The sequence below is a fragment of the Aristolochia californica genome, unplaced genomic scaffold (assembly GCF_029961685.1).
Source record: "Aristolochia californica isolate CCGP_79_NKW_82.1479 unplaced genomic scaffold, dmAriCali1.0.hap1 SCAF_4, whole genome shotgun sequence".
Lineage (NCBI taxonomy): Eukaryota > Viridiplantae > Streptophyta > Magnoliopsida > Piperales > Aristolochiaceae > Aristolochia > Aristolochia californica.
In genome coordinates, this window is record NW_027182103.1 from 7,992,670 (window position 1) to 8,004,418 (window position 11,749).

Consider the following 11,749-nt stretch of genomic DNA (forward strand, 5'->3'; position numbering starts at 1 on the left):
CACCAATAACATGTTTTGTCTTTAGATCCCGATGAACACATCATGTAGGGGAAAAAGTAATTGAACAATTAAATTTCTTTATTAGTTGACTAATGGATAAAAGATTTAAGGGAAACTCAGTAACAAAAAGGACATGCTTAAAATGAAGAGTAGGTGTAGCAAATATGGACCCTACCCCCACACACCTTGGTTTGGGATCCATCTGCTATAAAAACAAACTTGTCAGTCAATCAAAGAGATATAGAACCCAAGAGGGTACCATTACCTGTCAAGTGCTCAGAGGCCCCAGAGTCAATAATCCAAGATGGAGAAGTAGTTGAAACCATACCTGGTATCGTAGTAGTAGCAATAGGAGAAGCCTCGTTTAGGGAGGCCCTATTGTTGGTAGTAACCATCATATGCTTTTATCTTTTGTAGTTCAAACTCTTTTGTAGAGATGGTCTTATTGCCTTGTGTTTTTTGGAGCTATCATAGAGCTGAATTCTTGAACAATTCAAACCCTTAAAATATTATATTAAGCAATACCCAATTGAGGACTAATCTCTCAATCAAAGAGACAAAGTAGCTGTCTCGATAAAGAGCTAGTAGCACATATCATAGTTGTTGTTATGTAGCAGCAGAAATCAAGGAAATAATAAAGGTCCTTTTAGTGTAACAATGACACTTGAAATAATTTTCAGCAAGTCCAACCGTAAATAAGGAGGATTTACACCAAGTAATAAGTTGTAACTGAGTAAGAAGTAGCCAATAATAATTTGAACCAGGTGTTTGTCAATCTTCTTTTAAAAAAATCTAAACTCAATGCTGTTGGGTCTGAGAGTTGCTGCAAGGATTCATCAAACCAGAGAAAGAGACAAGGTGTCTAGTTATTGCTGCTATGATTAAGCACTCGAATCAAGATACAAAATATGTTGCTACTTGATGGCAGTTGTAATTATCTCTCAAAAGGAAACCAAAGAGGAAAGTAACCTCTGAAGCTAAGGCAATTCATTAGATTTAATCTATAATGGATCCCATTTAAATAAAAAACAGGTTGCTGAAAATAATGATGAAATGCAAGGTAACTTTCTATCTTTGACAATTCTGATTGAAGCAAGATAACTTTCTATCTTGACAATTCTGATTGAGGCAACATAACTTTCTATCTTGGAACTTGCCTATTTCAACACTGCAATCATGCAAGATCAAACCAACAATAGCTATATGTTACCTAAATTATTGCAAATTGTAAATCCAAGTCCAGGTAAGTATTTGGATTAAGAACTCAAAAAAATTGATGCACCAAAGGCAAGCAATAGACGAAACATAGCAAGCAAGGGGGATCATTCTGTTGCTGCCCCTTCTTCTATTGTTTTTGGCGCAAATTTCAGAGATTAAACCAGTGTTTGCTATTTTGTTTGATGGCAACAAACTAGAGTATATTCATCATCACTGCTCCAGCATTCCATGCCCATCAATTCATCGTATAAAGGCGTCATTCTATAAGGAGAAATAACAACATAACATCTGGAAGAGACTTTCACTCATAACTTGTAAGATCATGGAAATACCGTAATTTTGGGGATGTATCATGTAAGATAAATCCATATAAAACTCATGCATAAAAGAGGTACAACACCAAATCTTTAAGGCCTCAAGGAAAGGATAAAAAAACTTCACAAATACCTTTTTTTAGATAAAGAATCTGATAGATTTTGGACTGTAATCTGGCCGAACTGAGTTCTTTTTCTTCTTTAGCCAACATGAACATTGACTCTGCCGAGATTGATATCTCCCTCTAGAAAACTTAGATTTAGAATTGGTTAATTAGGTAAGAAAATAGACTTATACATGTTTCTTTGGATATATATATGTATATATATATATATATATAATTCTTCATATAAAATATCGTTCTTGATGGCATAAAATAGCTCAAAAGTTGAAGCTTTCTGCTGTTGCCCGAATCTCTCTTGAAGTCTGACCTTTGCTGCTTCAAATATTGATCTCTCTTTGTAAGAAACTCCGATTTAAAAAATTATTTTTTATTTGGAAAGTAGACTCAAAGATATTTCCGTAAATATATATTTTTAAATATTAAATCTCGGTATAGAGGTGTGAACACCAAGAAAAAATGGGTATGGGTACTGGGCTGCTGTTGATTCATTATAGCAGCAAAGCAACGAGTAATCCACCGAGCACAAGAATGAGATTCGATGAAGCCCTACAAATGTAGCTCTAATACCATATTATTTTTAAGACTCCATTAATATTAGGTCTTCAAGGTTGAGAGAACGAAGAGGAGAAGAAAAAACGAGAATAAGAGAGAAGGAGAAGAGTGAAGGAAGGAGAGAGGACGACGAAGATAGAGAGGAGATGACGAGTGGGGGGAGAATTAGGGTTATGAACTTATCCAAACCCTCCCCCTTAAGCTTTATTTTTAGAGGATAAAAGTATTAATATTATAAGTATACCCTAAACCCTAGTAGGAGTGAGGAAGAGACAAAAAATATAAGATAATTACAACAATAACACCCAAGCTTGCCTATATCTTTTAACAATCTTAAAAAAAAAAAATATACTTAACTGGTGAGTTGCACACGTACTCTTTTTTATTTTTTTGACAAACTTGCATTGTGGTAATGGAAAGGGAGATGAATCATGAAATAACTTAGAAAAGGGTGTCTAACCATGTAAGGCACTAGAGGACATGTAGTAAATAAAAAAACAGGCAGTAAGAACTGCCATATTTTTAGAAAACGTTAAATGATCAAGTCCAAGACAAATAGTTATTCAATCCCTTGAGAGGAATAGTAGTGATTACCAAAGGATCATGTTTGTTGAAAAAAAGTAAATTGAAGAAGAAGATGAATTACTTGAAATTTGTGCCATGGGAATTCAACTACTTTAAAGAAAAAAAAACACAAAGCATTATCTTTGACTAACACTTACAGATAGTCAATTTAATAAACTTCACAAACAACTAATTTTGATAGAATAATTCATGTAACAACACATATGGACATGAGAGGAAAAATTTAAGACTTGACAAGTCACGAGCAGGGATTTTTTTTCCATGAACTCTTAGGGCCTCTTTTGAATCCACAAAAAAGAAAAGAAAAGAAAAGAAAATGGGAGAGAAATGTATTTTCCTTAGTTAAGGGGGATCATTTAGAGAAAAGATTCTCTCTTAGTTAATGAATTTTCTCTCACAAAATGATGGAATTTTGGGAGAAAATAAAAGAAATAGAAACTTGAAAGAAAATTTCAATCACCAAAATTTTAAAATATTACTAATTTTCTTTCATTTTTCATTTTTCATGTGCGTCCAAAGAAGAGAAATTACATTTTTCTTCCATTTTTTGTTTCATTTTCCATGGGCATCCAAAAAAGAGAAGAATTTTTTTTTCTCTTTCTCTCTCTCTCTCTTCTCTTCCTTTTCTTTTCTCTCCACTTTTTGTATTCCAAACACAACCTTAGAGGTTTGTCTCAGCACCTTTAATCCGCCTTGAGTCAATAATAATTAGGCTGTAACCCAAAACATTGTTGTTATAATCAAGTAATCTCAACCACACAAATAAAGAGAATACTTTCTAAAAAAAATCAAAATTCTAACTTAGGGTTTCATTGACATAAGATGCAAATTAAATCCTCAACTGGAGAAGATTAAACCCCAAACTTCAGAGCAGTTTTTGAATTTGCTATTAGGATTTTTTTACATTAAAAATGCATTCTAAGCAACTTGATTTTGCATATAAGGGAGGAAACAACTTGGAATTGATCCTTGAGTGATCTAAACATGACCTTGAATGACAAAGGACTAGGAACACTAGGACCTTTCTGGATTTTGAAAAAAATAGCACTCCTCTAATGGCTAAAATTCTGCCTCTTTTGTATTCCTCAACATGTTTTGAACAACTTTTTTTAAAACCCTAGAATCTCTACTCTTATACCATGTTAGATTCTAGGGTTTCATGTTTAGAAAATATGGGGTTTAGGAGAAGGGGAGAAAATAAAAAATAAAAAAAGAAAGAGAGACTTGAAAGAGATAAATTTTCCATAGGCATTAAAACATGAGAAAATAATATTTGTTCCTTTTTTGTGTTTTCTCTCTTCGTTTTTTCTTTTCTCTATTTTCTATGCAGCCAAACAGTCTTAAGTTACACACACTTTTTTTTATGTAGAATAAAGTAATGAGGCATCTCAAGTCGCCCACACCCTTCTTGTCCTTTAGTGAGTGTGTTCAGGTCCGAGAATCCAGATTGAATAAGTAAACCAAAAATCACGTAAACGATTAAATAGTCAATACTCATTTAAAAGCAGGTTTTAATCAGTTTTTGCTTTTTTTACCAGAAAAGCTGTAATTGGTCACTACAATACGCAGAGATTATAAATGTCTGCGAGGTTTAGAGAGAACGAGTAAAACTCCCACTGTTTAAACGTGGGATTTCATGTGAAAAATGGAATTTTGTCAGTACCAGTAATTGTTCACTTTGAATTTACTTAAAATTCAAATCAATAACCCATTGATATTTAATAGTTTGTGGGAATCTTATAAACTCAAAAACGTCGCCGAGGAAGAAGAGGGTACCCAACAATTCAACAGCTAAGAGATTCTCTTCAATTCAACACGCCTTGAAGTTGTTACCCATGGTAAAAACAAGGGGGAGAATATCAAAGCAGTGTCGTGCTTTTGCTAGACAAGATTCTCGCCAGGCGACCTGGGAAGAGCTGCCAATGGTGCAGTAGTGGATTAACAGTTCTTACCAGAGAAGCTTTAACTGCAGGTGAGAGTTAAAAGAGTATGAACCACGGCAAGAATCGAACAACAACAGGAACAGCACCATACAAAAGATGAAGACGGGAAACGAGTTCAAAATTTATTTGCTTCGGCAACAGACACAGTATAGAAGAGTATAGACAAAAACAAAACCAGGGATTTTGCCCCTACCCAGTACCCACTATATCATCTCTGACCATCCACCTAACTGGTATACATTTTGTCAGACAGAAACATAAGATAAATGACTGAGCCCGTCAGAACCTCTAATATGATCTGTTAGAAGACGGATTTTTTATCTTTCACTAACTCTACAGTCTATGTTACAGATCATTAGACTACACATTATAACATCAGCTTCAGACACCTTGCTTTACAAGTCGAAAACACTGGGCAATACAGCACCGGCTATCCATCCAATGGCGCCCACTCGTACCGCCCGGGCAGAGGTAAATCATTCACTGGGTCATAATTGTACCTGTACCAGTTCAACACCAGAATATCATCAGCCTTTCCTATGTTCCAAACGACATTGAACCAAAACGTCAAAACGCACTACTTTACCAGAGTGGTTCCAACTTCAAAGAAAAAACAAATTGCAGCACCAGCTTCAGTAGTACTTAAAACAATTTCACTACATGTCCGTTCACTTTCCCTTCCCTGGTTCCATCACAAGGGAGCTTACAATACTGATCACCGTTGGGATTTGAAGGAAAAATGCTATCCTGTAAGCCTAAACTCGAGCCTTTTACCTAGTGGTGTTTTACCTCAAAACCTCAGAGCACTTAATAAAACTGCAAACTCTTACATGCATGCAAAAAACCAGACAATGGAACTCCATTGCCTCGATCAACAGTATGAATGAAACCAAAATGTTAACTATTCTTTCAAAACAGCCAGCTGATTGACAACCCTGATCACTGGCTATTGAATACAATTGAAAAAACCGGCGTTTTTAGACCCACAACTACTTCAATCAAAATCAATATATACACTAAAAAGAAAATCTTCACCTCTAAGAATGGTCCCACCTTGTTATAGAAAGAACACTACTATGCACACAAGACCACATGCTCGCTTAGTTTGCACAGCTGCTGTGCAAATTCAAATCTTAGGCCCCATTACATAAACTCCAGAAAATCGACAAACTACTAAAGTTTTTTACATCATCTAACTCAATTTTGAAGAAGAAACTCCCATTCGAGGAGTTCAAAATCAACTCGCAAAGACCTCACAGAAATGAAAATTTAACAATGAAGCTCAAGTGTGTAGAAAATATACTTTTGTGTAAATATTCTCTGCTGCTGTAGCTCCGCATCAGCAAAGAACTCCTCCATCTCATTAGTTGTTGGAATATTTCTGCACATTGTGCCATGTATTCTATGTTGTGAAGCAGATAGGGTTGTTGGCCTGGTAGTAGAACTGGGGGTTCCCGGGTTTTCTGAAGCCCTTATTAAACTGGAAGGTGTGGTCTCCCTGAATCTCCTGAAAATGGTGAAAGAAAGGCAACGGTCAATACTCAATAATAACTTGAACAAGAAGGTTGAAGGCAGTAGAAGATTATATAACTAACAATCAGGAAAGAGACACTAGCTGAACATTGTCAATATCATCTACAGCTTGCCAGGACTTTTTGATTATAGAGCACATCTTTCCAGTGAATTATAGCCCAAAGAGAAACAGCTATACAATATCAAAGCTCAAGCACATAACATTTACACATTCATATAAATACGTATGAAAGTATATGTTTAGATAAAACACATACTAAAGAAAAAACAAACCTGCCTTTGAAAGAAACAGCTCCAGATAGTATGATTTACTTATTTGTTCATTTAGGTGGCCCTGACACCCCTAGCTTCGAAGTAATAATACATGAATATTTCAATAAAATAATGCAAAATTGAATAGAGAAAATAAATCTAAATTTGTTAATCAAATCAACCTTACTAATAATAAAACCATCGTAGCAAGTATATTCAGCATTCAGAAAAGAGAAAGACACAAAAAGAAAGAGAAAAGAGCTTTACAGAGGAGAACTAACAGGGGAACAGAGTAATAACTCCCAACTTCAGTTAAGGAAGACTCGGTCCCATGAAAGAAACAGCTCCAGATAGTTTGATTTACTTATTTGTTCATTTAGGTGGCCATGACACCCCTAGATTCGAAGTAATAATACATGAATATTTCAATAAAATAAATCAAAATTGAATGGAGAAAATAAATCTAAATTTGTTAATCAAATCAACCTTACTAATAGTAAAACCATCGTAGCAAGTATATTCAGCATTTAGAAAAGAGAAAAGACACAAAAAGAGAGAGAAAAGAGCTTTACAGAGGAGAAGAACTAACAGGGGAACAGAGTAATAACTCCAACTTCAGTGAAGTAAGACTCAGTCCCATGCAATAAATAATGCCCAAGGGGTTTTGACAGTACCCACGTTCTAGAAACAGACCACACTTCCATATTTAAAATCAGTCTCAGACGTGTGCAGCCCAAAAGAGATCAACTGAAGCAGAGTCCCAGTTTCAAATGCGGCAAATATGTCAAACAAGGTAATGCAGCTCCCAACAGAGATGAAATGGCCACAAAGAGAATCTCTTTGCTCAGAGAGAGCAACATTGTAATATCTGATTAGACTCTCCGGCTCTTTCATGCTCTTTTTCACAGGTCTGAAAAGTTTTAATACCTTCAAGATAAAGTTACTAAAGGGGCGATGCATACGTACAATTTATAAATCTGGTATCAGTCACGAACCAGTACAGATGATCTTTACATGACTTGGAAGCGAAGAAAGTAGGGGAAATACGAAAAACAGAGGATAGAACTTAGAAAATGAAGACCACAACAAGAAATTTTCGAACTCCACAGGCCAGAACTATGCTAGTGCGTAGCTGTTTCCAGAGAAAAAGGAAGGAGCGAGAAGGAACTTTTTTTACATGAAAACCCTCAAAGAAAAGAGGTTTCTCCGAAAAAAACAAGTTGCAAAACAAAAAAATGTAAAATATAAGTCTTTGGCGTACGAAAACATGAGTCTAGTCTTAAAAAAAGTAAAATATGTATGAGAACAAACAAATTCGTTCAAGGATGAAAACCCTGACACAAAGCCCTGAAAAAGCATCTAGTCAAGCTGTTTCCGCACCACCAGGTGCCACAGAACACCAGAAACACACACCGGAAAGAGTTAAATGACAGGAAAACGCCCTACTGGAGAGGTATAGAAACTTTTAAGTTAATCAAGAGAAAAAAGCTACGGTACAAGCCCGGTTATTTTCTCCTGGCCACCATAACAAGAACGGAAGAAAAAAACTAAACTATAGCAGTTTGACGAAAAACAAAAAACCCTAGAAACAATGTTTTTCATTACCCCAAAATATAAACGGAACGGCGAGAGAGAAAAAAAATGACACATTAGGATGCATAAATCAAAACACAGAAATAAACCCTTTGAGCAGAAAGTCCTCCATAAATAACACTTCAAGCCCAGAAACAAATATATATATATCGATAGAGTGTGAGAGAGAGAGAGATAGCTTCAAACAACGCCTAATAATCAAACCCACCTTTCTCTTCCTTCTGTATCCAAAATATTTTCCCCAAACGACGCCTCCAGACCAACCTCGTTTTCCGGCGAGCCCTCCACGGGAGGAACCGTTGACAAAGGCCCCTCGACAACATCAGCGTCGCCATTCTTCTTCGGACAACCCAAAGAAACCGGCCTAACAGAACCGGAATTCAGCGAAGCAGAAACAAGCCTCGGAATAGGGTTAGCTTTTTCTTTACAGCCGGGTTCCTTAGTTTTCTTAGCCTCGTGGGGCACAACTTGCTTCAGCAGTCTTCGGCTACGCAGTTGGAGATAGCAACTGGATGCAACGGTGGTTGGATTAACAGCAGGTTTTTGCATAGCCAGGGTTCTGGCTCTAGTCCGCACACCAAGGGAAGACTGGGAGACTTCCATGACCGCGACCTCCCCCGTCATCTTCGCCTTCCGCATGTATTTCCCCATGCCACTGAAAACTCCCACTACTGCTGTTGCAATTTCATGTAGAAACAAGAAAACCAGAAAGCATACGCAGTAAGAAAGAGAAAGAGGGTTCGAATAAGAGCAGAGTAGAGAGAAAAAGGAAAGGAAAGGAAAGGAAAGAAGGTAATACAAGTGGAAGAGAGAAAGCGTAGGGTAGGAAAAGAAAAACCCAAGGGAATGAGGGAGGAGGGAGGAGGGAGGAGGGAAGTTGGTTTGTTGGTGGTTAAGAGAGTAGGAGAGACCTGGAAGAAAAAAGGGGATTTTATCTGCAGAGAACAGGAGAGAGGGTAATGCAATATCCCAGTTCCGCCATATCGTGATATTTTGGAGAATGAAGAGAAATAGGAATAATTATATATAAAAGAATTAAATATAGTATTAGTACAGGTAAAGAGTGTACGAGATTGTCGAATTTATCAACAGATGAAAGAGCTAAACAATTACAAATGAAATGGGTTCCTTGTCATGGCGAGAAGCAGGTCTACCCGATAAAATGCTGAGAAAATTAAATGCATGACTTGACAACCAAGCCATTGGATACCCTACCCTCTCCAGAATCCAAAAAACGCAGAGGTGGAAAGTCTTCTTTTCCTGGTTTTCCCTTGAAAACAGTAAAAAAACAAAAAACGAAAAGAAGAAGGGCGCTCTCTGTCAATATGGAGTCCTTGGACCCTGCTTCTGAATGGCCTCCCTTCTCATTTCCCTCCGTCCCCAATTTTAAACTCTCCGGTTGAAACTAGAGTCTATACTCTCCGGTTCCAAATCTAGAGTCTATACTCCATTCATATCAGCATTTTTGTTCCCGAAAACAGGTATAGTTGTGTTCGGATTCTCATATCGGATATCAGAGTGGCCTCTTCAATCTAACAATCCCATAGATTTTAGGCATTTAAAAGCACCGCTCATGCTCTCTGGCATTATTTTTTGTTTTTACAACCATTTGCTTTTGGGTTATCAACTCCGTGAGTTCAATACATTTACTGGGATTCGAATCACCAGCTCTCCCTCTTTACTTATCTGAACGTTTAACCCTTCACGAATGGGTGAGCAGTGAAGGCAGCAAGCAGAGAGAAAGAAAACGAGGAGCTGAGGAGAAGATTTGAGAATCGAGAGCATTTTTTACAGTGTTAAAGAGAGAATAATCAAATTGAATTCAACTGTGGAGCGTTAACTTCAGAGGAAAAACTTGAATGAAGAAGCCAAGGGCAGGGGGGTAATAAGTGCGGCCTGCTGGTTCTTAACCCAAGTTTTAATAATAAGACGAGGGCTTTTGCACTTGCCGATTGCCGCCATTGACTGAAGGGGGAATCTTTCACAGACAAGTTCCCGCCAAAAATGAACAACGTAATTGGGCCACGTGGCAAATCGTTCAGGTCAGGGAGACCTAATGGTCCCGGGAATCCCGAAACCCTAAACCCTAAATCCAATTAGTAATCCAACGAGAGGAGACGGAGTTGGCGGTGAATCCTCATCCGTCCGTTTTCTTCCCCTGATTCCCTCGGCCGTACGTGTCAGCCGTGCGAATCATTACACTCGCATTTAGCATCATTCAGTTTTCAGATGGATGGCTAATAACATTTTCCTCTGTTTTTCTTTTCCCGCAAGTACATGCACCATAAAGTCGACCAGAAGGCGATGGCGGGGAGGTTTGAAAGGAAGAGGGTTCTTTTAAAGAAAGAGAAAATGAAGAAAGAGAATCCGAAGTCACAAGATGGCCTAGAGCGGAGTGAGGAGCAGCTTTTGGCTTTTGGCGTCGTCAAAAGACTCTCAACGAGACTCGCTTCTCTCTCTGAGTCTCAGACTCGCAGTTTGGTGTTGTTTGGTGGGTTGAAGAAACTTGCGGATCCACGCACTCGTGACTGTGCATGCATGTAACCTCTCTCTCGGTTCCCAATCATTCGTGACTAAACAAAAGATAGAGAGAGAGAAGAAGGGAGCATTCTCAATCCGTCATTTCGATATTTTAGGCGACATTTACAATGATGTTGCCTTCAGCCTTTGTGTCCTCTCTGTTTATTCTATCAATCAATCATTGTACATCTCTTTTATTTTCTACTGAGAGATTTCTAATGAGATTTGTTCTCCTCCTCTCCCCTCCTCTCTTTGTCTCAGCTTTGCTAGAATTCTCCTTTTTCTCTCTCCGCATAGTGGCTCCTAGTTGTGCGCGTGTTGAAGGAAGGGACTACTTGTTCTGTTCGGTAGAGCTTCCGTTTGAGCAAGAAGGGGCTCAATTGATAGAGATATATGATTATCTCAAATTATACTCTTTATCTAGCTACACGTAGATGAAGTTAAATAGGAATTATAAACTTTATTGCGCCTCTCAAAATTTTTTGTTTTCTTCTCTCAGAATTTCTATATGATTTCAGAGTGGGCACAATACATCATAGTCTTATTCTTCTTCTCGTCGCTGAAGACCAAGAGCCCAACTTCCTCTTGCCCGTTGTTGTAGCATCTATCCGTCATCTCTTTTCTTTCTCCCAATCTCTAGAATTTTTTTTTTCTCGTACTCTACCTCGCCCCTATAACCCCCCTTCGGAAATTTCTCTCTACGCCACATACTCGTCCATGCATAAGCGGAGTTCTAACAATGCACTAGGTGCCGCTGACAACCGCAACTCAGCCACCAGAACGGGCTTCCACCATCCCGCAACCTCCCTCTCTACAACCCTCTACTCTTCACTGTCCCCAACCCCCACCCCCCAACTCAGGCAGAGCCTCCGAAAGCCACTACACTTTATAATCATGGCTCCTCAAAAGACTCAAACCACCATTTTCTAATGCCTAGGAATCAACTAAACCTCTTATTGTAATCAACATCCATAATTCTTTCAACTCAAAATTCTTACTAGATTTACTAGGAAACAAATAATAACATTGTTTTAACCAGGTTCAACTCTGGCTAAGTCCACAAACTACTGTTTTTATTTCATCATAGGGAAAAAAAGTTCACAGTGTTTACAAC

At 37.8% G+C, this 11,749-nt stretch overlaps 1 protein-coding gene across 1 annotated transcript; it reads right to left on the reverse strand.

Moving 5' to 3' along the window:
- Positions 1–4,836: 4,836 nt before the first annotated feature.
- LOC137962744 (cyclin-dependent kinase inhibitor 5-like) lies at positions 4,837–9,016 on the reverse strand. Its single transcript, XM_068809785.1, has 3 exons — positions 8,324–9,016; positions 6,041–6,244; positions 4,837–5,237 (listed from the first exon to the last, which is right to left on the reverse strand). Exons 1-3 carry the CDS (start codon positions 8,764–8,766, stop codon positions 5,168–5,170), a joined length of 717 nt encoding a protein of 238 aa, XP_068665886.1. The 5' UTR covers positions 8,767–9,016; the 3' UTR covers positions 4,837–5,167.
- Positions 9,017–11,749: the final 2,733 nt, after the last annotated feature.